The sequence below is a fragment of the Pelecanus crispus genome, chromosome 1 (genome assembly GCF_030463565.1).
Source record: "Pelecanus crispus isolate bPelCri1 chromosome 1, bPelCri1.pri, whole genome shotgun sequence".
In the NCBI taxonomy this organism is placed as follows: domain Eukaryota; kingdom Metazoa; phylum Chordata; class Aves; order Pelecaniformes; family Pelecanidae; genus Pelecanus; species Pelecanus crispus.
In genome coordinates, this window is record NC_134643.1 from 69,253,694 (window position 1) to 69,277,000 (window position 23,307).

A 23,307-nucleotide genomic window follows, 5' to 3' on the forward strand; every position below is an offset into this window, starting at 1 on the left:
GGAGCCTGCCTCTGGCTCGCCTGCGGTGCTGAATAGCAAATCAGCAGAAAATCACCTCTGCTCCAGTGATGGGAAAAGTTCTACATGAAACTTCAAGCCCCTGGGGCAGGTCCACTTTGGCAGTGGACATGGGATGGTACTGGAGGGCTGAAGAATCGTGTCACAAAGGGGGTTGGATGGGATCTGGGTACATTTGTGTGAAGGGCAGGATCAGAAGCCAGATGGCTCTTTGGGAAGGGAGGATGTTCCACCTGCATTTGTGGGAGAGAGAATGTGCTTCCTATCTGGAAGTGCAGATGAGACCTGACCTACTTTCAAGGCAAAGGAGACAAAGAGTCTTCCCAGGAAGAGGAGAGGTTGGGGATTTGAACAGTCTTCTGGAAGGGCTTGGATGTGTACTGAGCAGAAGGACTAGGGTCTGAAACATCTGTGGAAACATCTATGGAAAAGTTGAGCTCATATTTTCCCATAATATTTCCTCACTTTCCAGTAGGGAGACTGCTGCTTACATCAGGGTTGAAACATGATTAGTACAACTGGCAAGTGTTTACTTCATGATTATGGACCAATTAAATTGTAACTCAATATAGGTTAGACTTCAAACAGCTGTGTACTCATTTCTAAAGTGCCTGCTGAATTAGTCACTGTCACAGATTGGTTACTGCCTGGCATCACAGCACCAGTTAGTGGTAAGGAGACATGTAAGCCATTGGCTACATCTCCAAGCCAGCCTTCCTTGCAGTTCTGGTGAAATTCCCTCTTGCCCCACTTCTGACTTACCAAAGTACTCAAATGGAAATATATGTTCTTGCTGGAAGAGGTCCTTTGTGCTTGTTGCTCCATTTTTGCATATGGGAGGGTGAAAAGTGGGTGGACAGATTTTGGGCATTTCTTTGAAATCAAACCTTCAAAAATACTTCTTCCCACCTCTCTGAGCTGCATAAGAGTATGCTACACCCTAAGCAGCACATGGTTAAAAAACAAAATCTGATTTCATTTACTTCTGGAGGTCTGCTGTCTCTGACTCTTCATGTCTCTTTACCTGAACTCTCTGTTTCCATTGAACATGTGTTTGTTCTTTGCCCTATGAAGTCATGCTGGAAAGCATTGGCACAAAAGAGCCATGAATATTATCCACTGCACAGTCACAGCATCATGTCCCTCTTCGGCTCCCCACTTCTGTAGCCCAGGAGCATCTCTCCTCCCAGTACAGCTCTCACTTTGCCCTTGGGTCACTCTAAGTCCTCTAATAGTTAGATCCTCCTGAGAAATCCACAAGACTTTGCATGGATTATGAATGCAATACCCCTTAAAGCTGAGGCCCGTGATGTTGATGAGAACTGAACCACTTTCTAAGTCAATTCTCCTTTTAGATACCACTGAAGCATCCTGATAAAAAACAGGTGGAGAATGATGATTTTTCACCAGTATCCACCACTCTTTAAGCATTACAAAAAAACAACTGAGCTACACAACATTTTGTCTGAGCTTGTAAAAGATTGACCTTGCCTGACAGAAAGAATGCAAATCCAGTCCATGAAATGGGATAGCCTTTCTGGCTTAGGATTGCTAGCAGGATATTGGATATATAATCTGGAGGTCAGTGCTTCCTCTCAGGTCAGAGGTACTCAGCGGCTCTGGCCCAGGTATGAAACATGATAATGATTCTAGTCTGTATCAAATCAGATCTATAACCTACCACACAAAACAGCGTAAAAACTCTGACTAATTGGCCCCCAGCTGGCAGTGTCAAGTGCAAGCTCCTACAATTAGTGGACCACAGAGGCTGAATTCTCCTCTGATTCTTAATGGAGAACACTCCAGGTCAGGCTTACAGCACCTGGACATGCCAGTGCAAAGCAAGCCTCTATGCCCATGGTCTGTGCCTTGTGTGCTCTGAGGACAAACAACTTCATATACAAAGCTCTTCAATCTGACTTCTTTCATTTGTGCTAAAGTCCTCCACAGCACTGGTTTTGAAAACACACAGGAGAAGTTTGAGCAACATTTCTGCTTTGTTAGCACATACCGTTTGTGCTTCTTTTCTCGTTTCTTTTTCTTATTGAGGTCACAGGCATGAAGAGAGGATTTTTTCTGCTTCTTAACAGCTCATCTACTTCTTATTCTTTCCTCCCTGTAGACTTAATAATCCTGTTCAAGATACTACGATTGGAGGTTGTGGGTATGCTGCAAACAGGAAGGTGTGGGTCAGCAAAGTTCACATATATATTCCCCAGGCTCACAGTTGTCAGAGTTTTGATTTTAGTCTGACACAGGGATGTGGGTGAGGAGTAATGTCTAGACCCAGATTTGAACTGTTCTTAAACTCGGGACTGAGTATTCCTCGCTTTTTATGGGTGTTTTGTACGGTCAGGACTAGCAGCTTTAATTGCTTTGCAGGAACCTAGGTCCAGAACCACAAAGGTATTTAGTGCATGTAGATTTGGGGGAAATAGGGAAACACAATTATAAGCAAAAAATGTTTTAGAGAACATCCTTAACATCATAGTTACCAACAACCTTGGGAATCTCTTGCAGGGAGGTATAGTTGGCAATTCTGCTGGTACTATGACCTGGGAGGAATGGCTCTTTCTGGAAGCATCCAAAGAAACAGGAGGTGAGTTTCAGATGCAGCATCTCAGTCCTGTAAAGGAGATCCACTAGGACATTTTGGCACTATCTCCCACAAAGGCATTTATCTGCTGCTTCTCTCCAACAGCTGGTGCAGCCACTTTCAGGCAAGTTTGGAGAACATGAGGGTGGGGAAGTGAAGTGAGGGTCTTCAACAGGAAAACAATTCTCTGGCAGAAACTGGAGTCTCCCTGTCATATTGGTTGCTTTGTTTGCCTCTGTCAACACTTTCTTCAGGAAGGAGGAAGATCGCAGGAGAGAGAGGCCAAAGAAAATCCGTCTGAAGTATCCTCTTTTGAAACTGCAAAGATACCCATCAGACACGTTTTCTGAGAGCCTGAAGCTTTATACAGCTTTATCCAGAACCACATGTTCTTCCAGTCTTTTTCTTGTCCCGTGTGACTTCTGTTGCTTACATGGGTCCTGTCCTAGAGGAATTCGGACTTGGATTCAGGCACTCTTCTCCCACATGTGACAGTGCTTGCCATTTCTTGGGCTGCAGCAGCAGTAATGTCAGTGAAAGAGAATCAATCATAGCCAACCTTGCAGTTTTGGGAGCCACTTTCAACAGCTATTGAGATCAGTTAGTTGCTTTAATACTAGGTGTTTCACTCATGGCTTGCAGATCATACCCCATGCAACGCTACAGGCACCCCATGCAACGCTACAGGCTTGGGGAGGAGTGGCTGGAAAGCTGCCTGGCTGAAAAGGACCTGGGGGTGTTAGTAGATAGCCGGCTGAACATGAGCCAGCAGTGTGCCCAGGTGGCCAAGAAGGCCAACAGCATCCTGGCTTGTATCAGGAATAGTGTGGCCAGCAGGAGCAGGGAGGTGATTGTCCCCCTGTACTCGGCGCTGGTGCGGCCGCACCTGGAATACTGTGTCCAGTTTTGGGCCCCTCACTACAAGAAAGACATTGAGGTGCTGGAGCGTGTTCAGAGGCGGGCAACGAAGCTGGTGAAGGGTCTGGAGAACAAGTCTTATGAGGAGCGGCTGAGGGAACTGGGGTTGTTTAGCCTGGAAAAGAGGAGGCTGAGGGGAGACCTTATCGCTCTCTACAACTACCTGAAAGGAGGTTGTAGTGAGGTGGGTGTTGGTCTCTTCTCCCAAGTAGCTAGCGATAGGACAAGAGGAAATGGGCTTAAGCTGTGCCAGGGGAGGTTTAGTTTGGAAATTAGGAAAAATTTCTTTACGGAAAGGGTGGTCAGGCATTGGAACAGGCTGCCCAGAGAGGTGGTGGAGTCACCATCCCTGGAGGCGTTTAAAAAACGGGTAGATGTGGCACTTCGGGATATGGTTTAGTCTGGTCTACCCTTGATTAGTCTAGAGTGGGCTTGGTAGTGTAGGTTAATGGTTGGACTGGATGATCTTAAAGGTCTTTTCCAACCTAGATGATTCTATGATTCTATGATTCTATGATTCTATCATCCTCATGTTCTCTCTCCAGTATTGCAAAGAATTCCCTGCCCATAACACGGCAACTTCTGGGTACCAGTGGAACGCAACATAAACACCTGCTGTATCCTGTGTTTTCTGTGTGATAATGCCACAGAGATGCATGAGAAGAGGCTATGACAGCTTTGGAAATAGTCCTGTATCTAGTACTGGAAAACGGGCACGGACGGTTGATGAAGTAATAGCAGATGGACTGTGGTGGAGCTCACACCATTCATTCTAACCCTCTACTGATATCATCTGACCTGATCTGCATCAGTCAAGATGCACCCACCTGCAAAATTAGGCCATTCCAGATCTTTTGTACACTAAGGTGTGTTCTGTTGAACTTGACAGGTGGTTTCTGTGGACCCTGTGTCCACACACATGTTCATGGCTTACAAGGTAGAGAGAGATAAGGCAGAGAGATGCAAAAAAGAGCCAATGAGAAAGAAAGGGAGGCAGACTCACCCCAACAAAGACAACAGTGCTACTGTAAGGAAAATGGATGGCAGATGTGCTATACAGAGAAGGAGAATGACAGGAGAGAAGGAGCAAGAAAAGCAGGAAGTTAAAAAATAGTGTAAATGAAAGAAGAAACTGGAGGGAATATGAACATGTGAACAGAAGACAAATGAGCAGGTCCCTTGGCTGGAATATTCCTGTTCATGCCAGCATTCTTTGGCAGTGACAGCAATGAGGCTGTGGTCTTTTATTACACATCTTCTTGCAGTGTGATGTCAATCCAAAGGCCTTTTGTCTTCTCTGTGCTCTGCAACACTAACTCACCCTTATGCAGGTTCATCTTCTGACCACTCCCATGGGGCAGGCTCTGTGCTCAAACACAGTAAGGTCTCCTTTTGGAAAAACACATCTGTGCTCCAGAGTTCCTTCTGCATGTGGCCCTGGCAGGCTTTCATATGCTCCAGGAAGAACTGAAGAGTCTGAGATGCTGAAGAGGAGTACACCATACAGCTGCTCAGGCCACTCTATTTGGGCTCTTCAAACAGCTAGATAGCTGAGGAAGAGAGTGCAAAAAAGTTGGGAGATTTTTGGGACTGTCACCTGGCCTGTTCAAAAACTGCAGAAGAGCTGGAGACCATTCCATCTTCTGTGAGGAAACATCGTCCTGAAGAAAAGCATCAAGACATAAACAGGAGCTGAGTTCAGTGAGATTTTTCTTTTGAGACTGAGGACCTAACTCTGGCCACACCATTTGGAAGTGTCTTCTAGTAACTTGTAACCATCTCTGTTTGGCACCTTGGTTCTTCCCACACACAGATTGTACCATTGTCCCACCGGGAACTGTATTTGCCTCGTGACTAGAGCCATGTGTCACCTTTGTCATGTCACACACTGGTATGTTGCTGCTTTCCTGTAAACAGGTTATGATGCTGTTATTATTGCCTGTGTATCTGGGTTGACTGCAATCTCTCTCATTCCGCCTTTTGGGGAAAGAGGGAAGATGGGATAGACTACCCTATGTACACGTTGCTGGTACTCTTTTGCATATGTCTTCCAGGGTGACTGGTGAAATATGACAAATGCCTGTAATCTCCCAGAATACACTAATGTGGGAGGGGTAGGTCAAGAGCACAAAAATGGATGGTGCAGGATTGCATTGTGAAAAGTATCGCTGTGCTGTTACAGCACAATTGGATCTGATAAGCACGTTACAGATTGTCTTAAAATATAGCATATTGGGCTAGATCCTCCACTGACTTTGGTGCAGTCTGCTGGTATAATGCCATTTAGCACCAGCCATAGTTTTGCTAAACAGCACAGTAGGACTGGTTGTGTCAAGGCAAACTCCTATTTTTCATAATGATCTTTCCCCAAAAGGTCCATGTCTGAGTACGAAGTATAGGGGTAGGAATCATTTTCATTCCTCATAGGGAAGAAAAGTTTAAGTGGCCCTAGGGGAATCTGAGCTTGTATGACCAAATGTGTAAGCTGCTAACTCATCCTGGTTTTGAAATGGGAATGAAGACAGAAAAGTGAATAAGGCCTCAGGGAAGAGAAGTGATGTGAAATGGATCAGAGTGTGAGTGAAGCAGCAGTGACTGAACAGGTTAGAAAGTGGAAAAGTAGAGCTTTGTTCCTGTTGCACAAGGCTGTGGTGGTGGTCACTGGATTGGGGAAAGGAGGAAGGAATGCTAACCATGCTGTTTCTGTCTTGGTCTTCAGCCGTAGGCCAACCCAAAACCCTGGATCTGAACACTCTGGCAAAGTTAAAATCTGGATCATATCTGATTTCCTAAAGCTGGTGAATGGTGTTTGGACTATCTGTATTGAGGATGGTGATTTGAGGCTGTGTTACTCTTTATGTTGAGGAGGACCAGGCTTCCTTCTCCTTGATTTGATGCAAGCAGTGGCCTTCTACTGGGCTGCAGTGATCACAAGAGATCAAATAGCTGAGATACCTGAGAACAGAAACAAAATTTATCTGGGTTACACGAAGATCTTCCTGTGAAGCGGCTCACTCACTGCCCTCAGTAATCAATTACCCTGACCCCTTAGGAAGGAACCCAGAGGTGCTGTCCAACCCAGGGTGTGTCACAACAGGTGGAAAAAGAAGACCACAGAAGCCCTTGCTTAGGTGTATAAATGCCAAGAGTTGTGTCCCTCACGTAGCTCACAGGTAGCTAGAATAGGAGAGCAACGGGCTGAGGAGATACACAAGGTTTCCTTGTCTTGTAGAGGCTCTGCTGCCTCCCAGCCCTGAATTAATCTCATTTTAGCAGTGAAATTCTATCTTCTGCATGATTGCACCGGCAGGCTTTTGTCAGCAAATTCGGTGATGTTCAAACCTGCCTCAGGGATGAGGAGCCAAGAGATCTGAGTCGAAGTGGCAGAAAGACTGCTGCTGAGAAGCCAAGTTTCTCTTTCCCGGGGTGCTGAGCGGGCAGTTACACTAATGCAGGATGCCATCTGTTTTTTCCTTCTCTAAAAGGTCATGTTTACCAAACATTACAGCAGCAAGAGAGGTCTGGGGTTAAAGTAAAAGTAATTAAACCCTGCAGAGCAGGGCCCCCCTATGCCTTCACTGTCCACTTGGTGCTTTTCACACCTCAGTGATAAGCACAGGTGCCCTGTTTGACACAGGCACAAGTAACACCCTCTGCAGTGACAGGCTGTGTGACCTCTCCTGGTCTAACCTGCAGAGACGGCACAGCAACCAGCCTGGGGCATCAAGCACTGAGGCGTGGCAGGCAGCTGAGAAAGGCGCTGTACTTCCTAAGCTGAGCCCTGTGCTCCTGGCAGCTGGTCAAATAGGATGCAGCGCTGGGAAGGGAGGAGGAAAGAGGGGTATGCCAGAGAGGTGGCCCAAGTGTCATTCTGAGGTGTCACCCAGACACACGTAGGAACTATAAGAAAAAAACTGTGTGGCAACCACACCACCTGGCACAGCCAGCCTTGCACCACAAACACCACTTCTCACTCAGTGGGAGCTGCCTTAGCTGTTCCAAGTCACCCTGTGGAGGAATCTGTCTGTCTCCATGAAAAAGCAGAGATCTTAGTCCTCAAGTGGCTGAAGTTCGTCATGGAGAGCCTGGCCCTCAGACAGGCAGCCAGCCCAGACTGACACCTGGACAATCATCTTTGCACCACGAGGGCACAGGGTGCATCAGAAAAGTTTAGTTCCTGTAGTGCTGTTCTGTAGCAAAAGACAAAATGACACAACAATGTGGTAATTACACAGCACATGGGGATCATGTTTAAATACCAAATCCGGAACAGAGGCCCTGACTTTGGCATGTTGGACCCTGTGGGACATGAGGCATTTTCTAGTATTATTACATTTTCTGTCTGCTTAATATACATCTCACCAAAACCACTTTAAGCAATGTTGAAAAGATGTGGCCTGGTTCAGTCTGTGCTAAAGGATGTTAAATTTAATTGATTTCTAATATATGTACCATACTGTACTGTCAAATCTATTTTACAGGTGTGTGTGCCAGCCTTTTTATGAAACAAGTATTATATTTTAGGATGGGTAATTAGCTTGGCTAATTATCATTAAATCCTCTTGGGTAAAACTAGTGTGAGAAGATGGCTTGATGCCACTGCTTTGCAAGGTGTTACGTGAATGTAGACGAAATCAGAATCTTGTTCCTATATTTGTCTGTGTTGAGGGAGACTGAGAAAGCTGCAGCTTGGCTGGCAGGGGATGATTTGCCAAGATCAAGTTCCAAGTTCCCTGCCTCTCTGGCAGGAGAGGCTTTTGCCTTCCATCATTTTCAGCATGCTCCCAGAGAGCATTGCCTCCAAGTCACTCTAAAATCTGAACTTAAAAGCAAATCAGAAGCAATTCTTTTGCACTCAGACCCCCAGCATGTCAGAAATCTCTGAATCTTTAAAAGATTCCATAATGTATTACCAAGCCTGTCTGAGCCATTTTTTTCATTGAATTCTGATCAACCCATTCACCATATGTTATGGGTGTCCTCAGGGAACACTGAAATGAAATAAACTGAAAAGGCACTTTGGACCCTGCTAACTCAGCAATTGATTTTTTTTTTTTTTTCCCCCCCTGAGCAGGGAGCAGAGAGAGGACAGCAGAAATGCTGAAATGTCTTAAGAGAGAGGGAGCACAGGTTCTTGCAGACTTGGGGTCTGGACTCCATTCTCTTGCCATTAGCTAGTGACTTCTTTTTCTAATTCTCCGTATGGCACTTTCTAAGGGTTTTTTATTCTGACATCTCTGAAGCTTTGCAGTCTCATATGGCTCTCAGGCCATGATAATACTAATCGCTTACAGCACTTTAGAGCAGCATATATACAATAACCAACTGATCCTCATAAGGAGCTCTGTGAAATGGATTCATAAATTTTTGTGGTCCTTCACATCTAGTCCATGTAGTCTTTACCTCAGTTACAGGTCACAATCCTGCACACTGACCTTGAATACCATGAGGGCGGCGTTTGGTAAGTTATGCATGGGAAACAGCAACGTGGTCTTCTCCTGGACTGACACAGGGACACAAAGAGGAGGTGAGATCAGCCTCTGTAGTACTTTGGTAACACCTCACACCCATAGCTTCCTCCTATCCAATTAGCTAGATCTTTTTTGCATAACCACTATACCTGCCAACAGGGCATCTGAGCATCCTCTTCTTGAGTGAGTCGTTTCTTATGCCACTGTCCAAGTCCAGAAGAGCCATTGCTATTTTTGTTACTCTGTTATTGCTCTTATTTATCTGCAATAGTTTTCTCTTCTTGTAGGAGAGAAGGAGCAAAGAGATGAGTTTTGTGTCTTGACCACATGGGAACTCTGTAGCTACGGAGTGATCAGTGAGAAAGCTCAGTTTTAATTTCTTACAGGGCTAATATTACTGTCCTTGAGAAGAGTAGCTCTCCTGGCCCTAGAGCCCTGTTTATTCACTCAGCTACCCTGTAAACACCTTTCTGAGAGTTCTGAAAATTACTCTTAGGCTGTGAACTGATTCTGGTATTTGACAGAGAGGCAATGGAATGTAATGTCTGGAGCATCCAACTTCTGTGTTCCTGCCTACAGATCTAGCTTGAAATTGTCTTAAAATATTTTGGGGGAAGGGGCTGCATGTTCTTTCTCAAGTCATCAGGTATGCGAATGTTTAAGCCTCACAGTCAAAATCCAACCGATAACCATGGTTCAGCTCCACAGCTGGAAGTTAGAAGCACAAATCCTTGCCAAGCTGGAAATGTGTGTTTCCAGCAGCAAGGAGGTGGTGAGGCGTAGGCAAGGAAGTGACCATCCTGATGCTGTAGGAACTGAAAAGCAGTCAAATGTCTCCCAGGACAGAGTATGATACAACAGCTCTGTACAGACGTGGGGAGCTGATACTACTAGGAATGGGTGGATGGGCTTCTCTGGTTTGATAATTTAGTATCACTGATTTGGGCTTTAGGTTTCCAAAATACCAGGAAGAGAGAGAAAAGGAAGTGATAAAAAATGCTCTACATAATACCATTTTTCCTCTATCATCTCCCTACATCCTTCCCTCAGTGTAGTCCTTATAGATAATCTGTGAGAAATCTGCATGTTGAAGCTAAATCTCAGAAGTCTCCTTTACCCATGCTACAATAATATTTATGGGTGCCCAGCTGAATTGTCTCAGTGAGAGCTTTTTCACCATCCTGCTTTCTTGAAGCAAACACTAGGATTCAGCCCAGAACCCCAATATCCCTGTTTTGAAATGCTAGACTAGCTGTAGTATTTCATATAAGCCCTGAGTCAGATTGTTGTCACCATCTTTGTTAACAAAACTGGTTTCTGTCTGCAGCAGGCATATACAAGTCAGCAGTGAAAAAGTAGCAGGAGATACCTGAAACATGAGTGATGTTTTCTAGAACAGATGAAATGTCTTTGTAATAATGACTAAGCTAGTTGCTATGGGTCATAAAAGTCATGTAGGAACATCTAGGAAGAACAGAACAGCTGAATTTGTAGTCTTCCTTTTTTATCTGATTGCAAGTGATTTACATTAATATTACAACTTTCAATCAAACAGAATTCAAAGACATTACAAACCTTCCATACCTGATTGCATGACTAGCAGTAATTTGCTTCATTTATCATGCAAGAGTAGCTGTAAAAACTGTGAAATATGGTGGTATATGATACTTTAGGACAGCAAGTAAAGAACACTGATTACAGTTGAAACTGCAGAGGTGATGCTGGGATACAGAACTAAATTAACCTAGTTGGAGTTTGGCCAGGACATTGGGATTCACACCTTAGACTCTGCATGGGACTTTTAATTACTGCAAGTGGTTAGAAAAATTTGTTCATCCAAGAAACAGAACGTGCAATAGCTCCATTCCCTTCCTTCATCCCACAGCCAGGGAGGTTGATTGCTCACTGGCCAAGGGAAAGCAAGTGGATTCCCACAATTTACTTAATAACGTTTTTTTCCCGGAGCTCTTCCATGCTGTAGTGTCTATCCTTGCCCTACTTACTTTTCTTACTGTTGGATTTTTTTGTTACTATGATTACAATAGCTCCTGAGCCTTCACTTATTAACAAAAACTGTGCTCTACAAATGCAAATCAATGGTGTCACTCAGGACAGAGAGAAAAAAATCAGGGTCATTAAAGTTTTAGCCTATATTTCACTGCAGCATCAGTTTTGGTCTTTAGCAGTGTGTTTTGTCTCTCATATGGGGGCTTAAGCCATGGACAACAGACAGTAGGCCTCCCCACAACACTTCCTCAGAAACAGGTTCAAGATGGGAGTAAACCTGGGAGGAATACAGGGTGGTAAATGGAACCATAGGGCTGTGATGCTAACATACAGGCTGCTAAGCAAGCTATGTCTTTACCCCTTTTTTCCATTGCTTATAAGTCACTGAAGTTTACCAGCTGAAGCTGAAATTTCCCAGGTCTGAGGGGAGATTTTTTTTTCCCACTAAGTAAAAGTGGTTCAGCCATTTTTTTTTTCACAGAAGAACGTGTAGAAACTATTCCTACTTCAGCAAGAGTATTTGCTATCGCTTTCTGAACAGCACAACAGCCAAACCAGCAGGGGGTTAAAAAGTTTCTATTTGGCATAAAAACATCTAGCTGAAAAATGCCTTTGAGTGCTTCAGTGGAATCTGATTTTGATTTGACCGAGTTTTGACCCTCAGAAAATTCCATGCATAAGCACAATACTTTCTGTATGGGTGTATTCACTGGGCTCAGAGCACGCATGTAGGAGGAAGGCAAGGTTATACGTGTACGTGTGCTTAGCTTACATCCTTATTCTAGCACAGTGTCTTTAGGGGCTTCAGTTATGCACTGTGAGTGGGATCACTGAGCTTGGTGGTGCTTCTCACACATCTGTGACTGAATGTGTGCGCTTAGTGCTTGCAGTCTTAGGGCCCTCCTGTGTGTTGAGGAATATCCCAAATGCCTAATGAGGTTAAAGGGGACTTCTGAGCATTTTGGGTTTGTCCAACGCCCTCTGCCTCATTGGCAAGGGTAAGAATCAGGTCCAGTGAGAATACCTAGGGTCAGACACAACCCAGCGATCAATGGGTAGGTCCAAGGACAAGCTGGGGAGTCAGTCTGCAGGTCAGAGTCCAGATCAAGTGGGTCCACGGCCATGGAAAGGCTGTGGCAGAGCTGGAGACCAGCACTCTTACAGTGTTGCCGGTCAGGAACTGATGGCCCCAGGCCGGGCTGAAAAGGGGGAACTGTGCAGGGGGTATTTGTGGGGGCCCCAGATGAGGCTGGTTGGGCTGTTAAGGTCTATTAGTGCACTAAGGGCCCTGACAAGGCTTTCCAGAGAGCCTGGGGAATCTTCATGTCTGGAGGTATTCAAGAGTTGACTGGAGAAGGCCCAGATCGACCCTATCTGTCTTTGAAAATTGCCCTGCTTTGAGCAGGGAGTTGGAATAGAGACGTCCAGCCTTCCCGCCTAGGTTATTCTGTGATTCTACAAAGCCTGCTGGTTTTCCTTCTATATTAGCAGTGCATGCAGGATATCCTGTCACTTTGAACGTTACTCTGTCAGACTCTAAACTGTGTGTGACAGAAAACAAAACAGGTAGCAGACACTAGAGGTGATATACAGCCTTACAGAGCAATGGACCTGAATGCTGCAAACTCTTACGCACACACTTCATGTTCTACCACGAGCAGTCAGTGGAGGCCCTCAGAAAAATAAAGTTAAGCATATGTGCAAGTGTTTAGAGGACCATCACGTCAGGGAATATTTGCTGGCATTTAGAGCCCATTCATGCTCCAAGGGAAGTCAACTAGCTCTCTAGTCTACCGCCTCAGGCCCTGATCTGCCGTAAAGAAAGTCTGCATAGCACACTGTGCACTGTGGCCTTGACTCAGCAGAGTAATTTGGGATCTGTGGCCTGCTGAATCAGAGCTTATGCGTCTAGCTGAAATTGCTTTGTAGGGCACAGTTCGGTTCCCACTGAAATACTTGTGAGGCTTTTGGCACGCACTTCAATGAAAACATGATCAAATCTGTGTTCACCTGGTCATCCCTGGAGTTGCGGATAAAAATTACTGCTCTGCTGGTTAAAATGAGAATGGATAGAACGGAGGCTGCCAATAAAAATGTTACAGTGAGAGCTGTAAGGGAAAAGTCTTTTATTAATGTTTCCTGCACTGTGAATGGACATAGAGCAGAAGGAGTTAAAAATGGGTACATAGTTTACATATCCATCTTTAGGTGTAGAAAAAAGAATGTTCAATTATATAGTATGAGGAATAGAACACAGAAAGATTTTATAAGGTGTACAATCTAAAAGGACAGTTTTATGCCTCATTTTAGTGGTGGCATTTCCTGATTGATGAGTATGCAGATATATCATTTTAATATGCGTTCACAAAGTTGGTTATCTAGTGTTTATGTAAGAGACTGGTTTCTTCTGTAAATTTATTGTTTAAGTCTAACTGGTGACTACATGCATATGTATAAAAGAAACTTTCTATGTTTAAATCCTTCATCTTTTTTAGTTCTGAATTTGTGGTACTGTCTTTGGCTCATCAGATTTGGAGCCCTTTTAGAAACTGTGGGAATATTTTAAAATTTGATTGTTAAATCTACTGAACAGAAGAGCTGCCATTGGAGAGAACAAACTCCCTTTTAAAGTACTAGTAAGTATGCAAAAGTGCTCTGAGGCTTAGGAGGCAAAGTCTATTTACAGTTAGAAGGCTTGGGCTCTTAAGTGCTTACAGCACTTTTGAAAATGAGACTTAAATGCTTCTAAGTAATTTGGGCACTACAGAAAATCATATCTAATTTCCCTGATTTTGCTCTGACATCAACACCAATCATAAAATGATTTGTTATCTAGATGACAGCAGAACTGGTTGTATGTGGAGCAAATCCAAGAGAAAGAAATATGATTCAGAAGTGAATTAAATAATTTAATGGTGTTTAAATATGGGAGGCAATACATATCCTTAGTTTCAATGGAATTAAATGCATTGCTTCTGTAGTAATTATTCCCAAACTAGATGTTGCTCTCAGCTAAATACTCATCCCCTGGAAAGCAGTGGAGCTGTATCAGATGTACATGGTGCAGCAGAACACACAGTCCATGCGGACTGGCCTGCACACTCTTTGAAATCATAAATTATTGCTCTGTAGCCACTGGAAAGAGACTAATGTAACAACAAATAAACACTCCTATGGTTCAAACAGTCCCCTGGAATACCAAAATCTTGTTTGAAATTGCATAATTTTTGAAAATATTCAGGAAGAGATGTTAATGACAGACTTCCTCAGCACTTCAGTGGATCAGACAACGCTAATCCCATCCTGTCTGGAGCAACATGTCAGCTCTCTTAGTCCGCGCTGTTGTCAGGCCCTGGTTTCACACAATTACTGGTGTGGCTGACAGGAGAAAAGGGTGTTTTCCTTTCTCCACAAGATCTCAGCGGCACAGCAATCTGTCCTGGAGGTCAGAAAGAAACTGCTTCTTTCTTGGAAGCTCTTCAGTCTGCTATGGCTGTATTGCAGACATGCTTTAAAGAGTCAGGATCTCAGGGCTGACTGGCTCTGTTGCATCTTTATACTCTCAGCTCTCCAAGAGTTCCTCTGGAAACTCTGCAACATTCAGCTGTCCCTGCACCAATTCCCACATGCCCTTAGAAACTCCAGAGGAAAAGCAGATCCTTGGGATCCAGGCTCCATGCCAGATGGGACTCTGGGATGCACAGGGAGATGCTGAGCAATAGGCAGCAAGGGCAGAGGGGTGACTGCCAGCTGCTAGCTGCACCAGGGAGCAGGAGAGGTGTCCGTAGGCCATGACACTCTCCTTGGCCCCTCACCCCCAACTGCAGCATCTCAAGCAGAGGCCGCTGGGCAGCTCCAGGAGTCACAGGACTGGTTCATACAGTGTGTGCAGCACAGGTGCCTGCTCTTAGGGAGGGAGGGATCAGAGCTTTGGCTTCATCAGCGTAAAGTCCTGATCCATCACTGAGAGAGACCCCTCAAAGCCCAGGCTCCCTTAACATTTAAAATGCAGCTCAGTGAATGAGTATAGTGAACAACAATAAGCATAATCATAAATAAAATATAATAAAAACAAATAAAAAAAGCGAAACGTTGCGTTTTGTTCACAGTGACGATCCCAGCGGTTCCACAAGCAAGAAAGCCGGGTGTGAAACGGAGGATCCGAAGGAGGCCGGCAGACAGAGTGGCCAGGAAGGCAGGTCCGACACCCTGACGCTAAAAGCCCAGCATGCGGAGCTCCAAGAAGAGCAGGCAGCGGGGTGTTCCCCTCTGGTGCAGAAGGCGAGCCTCCACCACACGGGCTCCCCAGTGAGAGTGCAGCGCAGCAAAGGGACGGCCTCGTGTTCCCATGCAGCTGCCTCCGATTATGAGCTCTCCCTTGACCTAAAGAATAAACAGGTACAGAGGCTTCCTCCTCAGGCTGTGGGAGAAGGGGATGGGGTGGGTGGGACTGCATTCGCACTGTGGTGGGACATCTTTCAGCAAATACTTTAGCCTTTTGTTCACCTTGAGCTTTTGCCCTGCCGGAACAGGCCTGGCCCTTTGGCTATGTGGGGCTGATGGAGGAAGTAGCTTCCCCACCTCTGACTGCTACACCCTTTCACTCAAACCAGCTGGGCTTCGTTCCTCGTTGCTTGGGTTCTGTGGTCCAAAATGGACCCAGATACTCAGTTGTGACATTAGGCTTAGAGATGGGTTGTGAGCAGCCCAGAGCTGCAGCATCCAGAGATACCGCCTTGCTCACAAGCGTACAGTGCCTCTAGGGCCCAGGAACTGACTGTCCTAAAACACCTCCCTCATGGGAGAGGTCTCCAAGAGCCATCTTGCCCTCTTGGATCACGCTGGGCAGGCCCCCAGTGCAATTCCGTATTAGCCTCTTCAAATCATGAGCTTTCAGGGGAAGTGGGGTTTTTTCAATGAGCGTCCTGCACAGTGTCTACCATGATGTTTGTGTATTCCTACCATCACTGCCTTCAAGCCAGTGATGGATGCTGAAGAGACAGGCAGGTTTACCAGGCTGAGAGAAAATGATTCAGTTCTTGAAGTTGCAAGCCTTGCTTCCTGTGCCCAAGGCTACAGCCTAGCTCCAGAGCACAAGTCTACCCATCTCTAGCTGCATCTCCTGGTGGGCTCCCAGCAGGGGATAGCGGGACAGGGGCTAATAGCAGCTGGCCTCCTCACTCCAAGGCAATGAGGTGGAACATGCCTACCCCCCCCGCATGTCTGCAGATTACAGCCCAGGAGAGCTGCTGTGCAAAACAAAACCTAGACAATTGTTTCTGACTTTTTCCTGGGATGGCAGCTCAACCAGAGGCTGTTTGGTATGCAGACCTTGCAGTGTGTGAGATGAGAAGGACAAGCAAGTGCTAGTGACAGTGTCCAGATTATGTTCAATCGGAGAATTCAGTGGGAGCTGTGCTATTGCAGATGAAGGGTCTCAGCTAAGGAGGTTCCCACAGAAGAAGCTGCTGCTTCTGGGACATCTCTCTGCCACTTCCCTCAAGGCATTGCTGCTGTCCCTAAACATACATGTCAGATCAATGGCACAATAAATTCCTGTACAGAAAAAGAGACCTTGGCTCTTTAGCTCTGTCTTTCTCAAAATACTGCATACTCAACTCAGACAGAATTCTTGCTTCACACCAGGAAAAGAAACAAGAGAAACTAATTAACTGGCTTCACAAACTAATGTGACATATCCTCAGGGTGGGCCAGATCTTGGCTGCTATATATGGGCTTAGCCTTCTCGATGTCCTAGAGCTGCTCTGATTTGTCCTGGGGAGTGTCTGTCTTGCGTTATTGTAGCTTTAAGGTCATGTTGTCTTATCACTGTTCTTGCAGCAGAGGCCAGACCTGCCCTGGATGCATGTGAGAGAGAGACATGTTAGCTGCTCATTCATTAAATTCTGATGCCTCACAGTACTGACCTTGCAGGGACCTAGCCTATCTCATAGGCGAAACCGCTTTTCTTACAGCAAAGGGGGCTTACAGTAGTGTGCTCCTCCAGCCTGATGGATGTCCTCAGTGGATTGCCTCCAGCTCTGGAAGGGGAGATTTTCAGGGAGTGAAGCATATTAGTTCTTCCAGCCTTGCACTCTAGTATATGTTTTCATAGGTATTCCTACCAACTTACTTGTCAGGTAGTTCTCTTGAATGGGAATAAGGGTGACAGGACCCTCACAGCACTGTCCCAGGAGTTCCCTAGACATAGCACAAATCGTAACACGTTAATAGAGTAAGAAAAACCGGTGGAAGGAGGCATTTTTAGTCTCACAGTGCAGTTGAAGTCACATTTAGCTTTCAGGAGAGTACTGAGTGCTGGTAAGGAAGGAGGGTAGTGTACAGCTTCTTCTGCAGGGCTTGGTCGTGCAGGGCATCTACCAGTCATTGCCCCTCAGCATCATACTAGAGTGTTGGTGAATGCGGTCATGGCTCTCCTTTCTCTCTGTCCCATGAAACAGAGCATGCTGACAGTGTACAGAGCACATGTACACTATGCTGGGAGGTTGGAAAGGAAACTCAAATGCTAAAGTTCCCCTATGTTTAGGCCCTATTGTAATGTTGGGAAAATGGAGGGGATCGCAGGAGAGAGGAGCATGCTTTCTGTCATATGAACTCTTCTGCTGTGGTGAAGGGTGGCAAATGTCCCATGTGTGAAAGAAAATGTCCCATTAACACATGGCCTTTATAGTGATGTCCTTCCATTGTGAAAGGTTGGTGAGAGGGAGAGGTGTTAAGAATGGGTGATAGAGAACATGTATGTCTTTTTTTATTTTTTTATTTTTTACAACGCATGCATTGACTTGAGTGACTCAGATTCTGTCACTAAGCCTGACTCTGTTCTTGATAATATGGTGGCATGTCGCCATGCTCAGTGGCAACCTGGGTGGAAAATCATTGCTAACGGAGAATAAGATCAGGCCCATTCTCTCCTGGCAGATTTATGAATTTATGCCTATGGGCAGAAAAGCTATGGGGTGTGCACCTCAAATGTCTGGCCATATCCAGGCCTGGCACTTTGTCTTGCCTTAGGCTGACCTTGTTAAAGCTCCCTTCATGTGCAATCCCTCACGGCAATGGATATTTCCCAGTCATTTCTAATTCAGCCACAAGGCCTGAATTGCTCAGACTGAGTGTTCATATTGAGGCCCAGAAATGTATTAAGCTAATTATTCTTTGAAATCCCCCCGGCGCCCCTCCTGCTTTTCCCTTCCTTTGGCGCCGGCTGTCGGATCATTCCCCAGAGAAGAGTAGCTTTAAGTAGGCAATTACTTGTGATTCATAGGGTTTATTAGGAGTGAGAGAAGGCCAATCATGTCTGGCCTCTCTCGCCTCTCAAATGGGAAGAGAAGGTTCCTCCAGCAAGCCAGACATACATCTCCATTACCTGTGACTGCTGTGGTGCTAATGGATGCCCTTTCCTCCTCTCGAGAGGAAGAAAACAGGCCAACAGCTGTGTGAAATCCTTATTTCCTCTGGAGTGTCAGTTAGCTCGACCTGATAGCAAATGTGAATGTCTCAGACATCAATAAACAGTAAATGGCTGGGCTACATCAAGGAGAGAGAGACAGAGACCCACTCCCACCAAGCAAGCGTGGGGAGGGCAGTTCTCTATGGGGGTGCTGCTTCTGGCTTTGCCAGTCTTCCTTCTCAAGCATCCTTTGGACCAGTCTTTGTTATCCCAGCTGCAAGACACTGTGGGACTCCCCTTGCTTTGGACAGGGCTGTAGGGCAGTGGACCACATGCAGAACCCATCCTTGCACACCTGGTATGAACTGGAGGACAGACTAGGTTGGGACTCCTCTCACTTTACATCTTGTTCTGCTCCTTAATGCCTTAGCCCTTTGGGAGGACTGAGATAATGGACTGCAAAAAGCCGGTGATGTTTTATCAAGGTACTGACAGCTTGCACCGTTCATTTAGACTTTTAGAAGGATCTTTCCTCTTAGTAGGTATTAAAGTCTGCCTTTTTGGGAACTGTCTTGCATGAGATAAACTGGCCTTTTACTTCAGACCAGCAATGACATCTTGTCTTGGCCTTTAATAAGATCAGAGCATATGAATTTCATGTTTTTAGAATGGCTGTCACCTCCTTGGAAACCTCAGATAATTATAAGGCTCTTGCTTCTGCTTTATTTTGCATCTTACTATTATTCTGTCCCTCAGATAGCTGTGTCTGTCCCTCCCATTTGTTCCTATTTCCCTCCCAACACAATTAGCTCTACATTTTGATTAACCAGACTGTTACATTAAGTGCTCATGGTCAGTTGTCAGTGATACTGTCTGGGTTGGGCCTGTGCAGGTTATTGGTTTAATTTGCATTTATCTGCATGAGCCTTCCTCCAGAAGGGAAGGGCCAAAGATAACTCAGTCTCTTTCCAGGGTGGCCAACTTTGAAGAGATGTGGCAGGAGTGCTGGTTTTATGGTGGGATTTAAGATGGTCATTTTGGAAAGAAGGACACAGAACCCCAGCAAGACCCTTCTGCTTGCTACCCAGAATCTCTTCTTGTCCCTGTATTCCTCTTTCCTGCCACATCAAACTCTGGGGATAAGTAGAGACCTTATTTATGCAAAAAGCCAACTGACTTTACTTGTGGTAAATGATCCTGAATCCATGATCATTGTGTGAGTGATTTTTAGCACCAGTTCTGCAGAGCCTTTCTGGGAGAGCAGCAGGGCAAGTGTTAGGCCAATGTTTTTTAAATTAGGGGTGAGCAGAACTCTGAGCCAGCTGCCTCTACAGCTGCAGTGGCCAACCCCATTGCTAAACAGATTGCTAGTATTCCTCAGTGCTGAGCTTTGATGCTTGCTTTGGACAGATGTGAATTCAAGGGCAAGGCAAATAGAATACAGAAGCCTACCTTATGTTTGAGCACAAGGCAAAGGGTCACTGCTTCATTTCCAGCGAGGGAAATATGACAGGGTGTGTGTTCCCCCAGCTCCTTTCCAGAAATGGCAGCCTCTCATCCAGTGCAGCAGGATCCCTAGACCTGTTGCTGCTTGGGGTGATGGGGTGCCAGTGGGCAAGGCCTTCAGTACTTACTCCAGCAGCCAGGATACCAGTGCAGGGACAGAATGGCTGGGGTCATGTTGTTCCTCTCTTCCTGTCATCTTCCAAGGTGATATCACCTTCCCCTACTTCCAGAGGAGTTAGTATTGGAAAGATGCCAGAGGTGATTTACACTTCCCACAGCTTCATTCCAGGCCTTCACTTGTACCTAGATCACTCACTGATGGTTTTATCTGCAAATTACATAGTGTTACAAAAAAGGAAAAGAAGAAGGAAGCAGATGACATGACATGACTCTGTGAGCTGAGGCTCATGCTTCAGTCTCTCTTTGACTACAAAACCAGTTTGTACTTAAACTCGGATCTTCTGTGACCTCAGTCCTTCATCCTGTGAGTACTGGGCCAGCAAGGCATGGTGAAGGGCAAGTGGTACCTGTCTGGGGATAAGGATGCAGTCAGTAAAAGTCATCCTTTGGATCTGCTAATGAGCATGAATGATGTAGTGAGTCCTCTGTTAATTCAGGACTGATTTTACCAGCACACCCAGTCCTGCACTTCACCTTTTTTTGGCTTTTCCACATGTGCACACACATATAAACACTACAGTCCACACCTGCGCTCTGCCCTGTGAAGTGCTGACAACATAGAGTTTAGCTCATAGTTCAGCCAAAACCTCAGTGAAGGTCATTCTAGTTCATCCTTCTTTTTTCTTCAATCCCATCATCCACTGTCATCTTCACACTGTCCCCCTTGTCCTCCATCAGTTGCTCACTGGAACCAAGTCATCTAACATTCTCCTGTAGCATGTTAGCGAAGGCCCAGCTGCAGAGGAAGAGTGAGGGGATTACCAGGAAGTATAAATGCTAGACTACAGAAGAGAAATTACTATATGTACTTGCTTTGTTGAAGCCTGTTGAGATGCCACTTAGCTGTGTGTGTACGTATTTACATGTGTTTTGTCGTTACCAGCTCAGGAAGCAGTAAATCCTCCTGCTACTTGTTCTTAATATCTTGTCTCAACGTTTAAAATCAGATTTTTTTACCTTTCAAAACTGAGAGTCTTTCTTTTCTTGGGTACTTTTCATTTCACTGCTGGCTGACACCTGAAAAACTCAGATATCAGAAAGGAACACACTTTGGGATTCAGAGTGATTTTTAAAAGACACTGAATAAACCCAGCCTCCACTAACTTCTATGAAAGCTGATGTTTCTCACTAGCTCCTATGATCAAGCCAGCATTTTCTGCATTTAAAAATTAGCTTTTCTTTCCTTTTCCTGAATAATTTCTCCTTTCCCTGAGAGTATTTCCTAAAGTGACTATGGAGGGGAGGAGCATTAGTAACACTCTGAGACAAGGGATGATGCTTGACATTACCAGAGCACTGCTGAGCAGGAAGACACATTGCTGGAACACTATTTGCAATCATAAGCTTGCCCTAAAGGCCATCAGAAGTGGGTCTGCAAGGGGAGGGCACCTCCAGGCTCCAGCTTGTATGGCTGGCACCCTAGAAAGAGGCATGATCATGTTACAACCCCCACCAAAGGGGGGCCTTCCATTGAAATCAAGGGCAAAGCAGTGCAGGAAAAAGCTAATTCAGTGTTAGAAGTTCCTCTGACAGTCATTACAGACTAATCAGTGTAGGAACTGGGGTCACAGAAAGCCATCAGAAGTCAATTAACAAAAAATAACCTCTCCTGGTTGTATGTCTTTCAGATCGAAATGCTAGAGCACAAATATGGAGGTCACCTGGTATCTCGCAGGGCAGCCTGCACCATCCAGACTGCTTTCCGGCAGTACCAGCTCAGCAAGAACTTTGAGAAGATCCGCAACTCATTGCTGGAGAGCCGCATGCCACGCCGCATCTCTCTGAGGAAAGTCCGGGTCCAGAACTCAGAGAGCTTCTCTGCTGAGAAAGCCCTGGTGGAGGGGTACAACTTTGTGGGCATCCCATTGGTGAGGTCCCCATCTTTGCCAGCCACCATCAGTGGGGCACTGACTGAGCTAGAGGACTCCTTCACAGAACAAGTTCAGTCTCTGGCCAAGTCTATTGATGATGCCCTCAGCACTTGGAGCCTGAAGACCATGTGCTCACTGCAAGATGGGGGTTCATACCAGATAAGGGAGACCTTCAGTGCCAGCTCAATGCAGCCAAACCAAGACTTAGAGACTGAGCTGCAGGACACAGAGAAGGAGGAAGGGCTCCTGCCAGATACCCTACCTAAGAGCAGCAGCACTCTCATGATGGCTTTTCGAGATGTCACAGTCCAGATCGACAACAAGAACATCTCTGTCTCTTCGTCTACCTCGGTGTCCATGGCAAACTGCCTCAGCAGCAATGCCCAGGCTGGGCTCTCTCAAGCTACCAAGGCTGAAGAAAGCCCAGGAGAAGGGGAAGGAGAAGCCAGTGAACCACCGGCTGCCCCAGAGAGCTTACCTGAGTCCGGAGCTCTCCAAAACAGCCACACTTTCACCGAGGTGAATGTCAGTACTAACGGCACGGGAAACAGCAGTGCTGAGCCTGGGCAGATGGCAGTGCAGAAGCTCCAGTTTGATGCTAGCAATGAGACAGGGCAAAGCAAAGGCTCTGAGTCTGAGAATGCAGACAACTCGGAGCAGCTGAGCAGCAGCAGCACCTCCACTTCAGCCAAGTCAGCCTCTGAGGTGTCATCAAAAGAAGCACTGCAGGCCATGATCCTCAGCCTCCCAAGGTACCACTGCGAGAACCCAGCTAGCTGCAAGTCCCCCACACTTTCCACGGATACCATGAGGAAGCGCCTCTACCGCATTGGGCTGAACCTCTTCAATATGTAAGTGACTCTTCCTCTTTCATGTTTCCCAGCCTATTTCATGCCTCACAGGAACAGGAGATGGTAGGGTCTTGGTGTAGATCCATCTCTGGGGAAGTTCTTTCGTATTCAAGGGCATGACCCTCTGGGTATGCAATGCAGACCACAGGTTGGCTGCCCATAAGCTTTTTCCCTGAAGTCCCCCAAGTGCTGTCTTGATCTTCTGCCTAACAGAGGAACAAGCCCGGTGCCTCATGAGTAGTGCCCATGCTCTCCTGAATTCTGAATCTTCAGTCCCACTTGCTGTCCATTTGGCATCCACCAGCCGAGCCTGGGATCTAGGCTCCTGCTCCACTCTGTTGCAAAGGAACATATGTAGCTGGGCATGTAAACCCAGCCCTGGTTACTTAACCTGGGACATTTCCAAGTCGAGAGAGAGAGAGGTAGAGCTGAGCTTAGCTAGCCCAGTATGAGTGCTCTGGCTGTCATTTTCCTTCTA

At 45.9% G+C, this 23,307-nt stretch overlaps 1 protein-coding gene across 2 annotated transcripts in view; it reads left to right on the forward strand.

Annotated features, from left to right (window-relative positions):
• Positions 1-23,307, forward strand: part of IQSEC3 (IQ motif and Sec7 domain ArfGEF 3) — a 105,403-nt gene that overhangs the window by 53,808 nt on the left and 28,288 nt on the right. For both annotated transcript variants that reach the window (XM_075717653.1, XM_075717660.1), the window contains exons 3-4: positions 15,120-15,408; positions 21,736-22,829. In XM_075717653.1, coding sequence (XP_075573768.1) covers positions 15,120-15,408; positions 21,736-22,829 — 1,383 coding nt within the window. The remainder of the gene's footprint in view (positions 1-15,119; positions 15,409-21,735; positions 22,830-23,307) is intronic.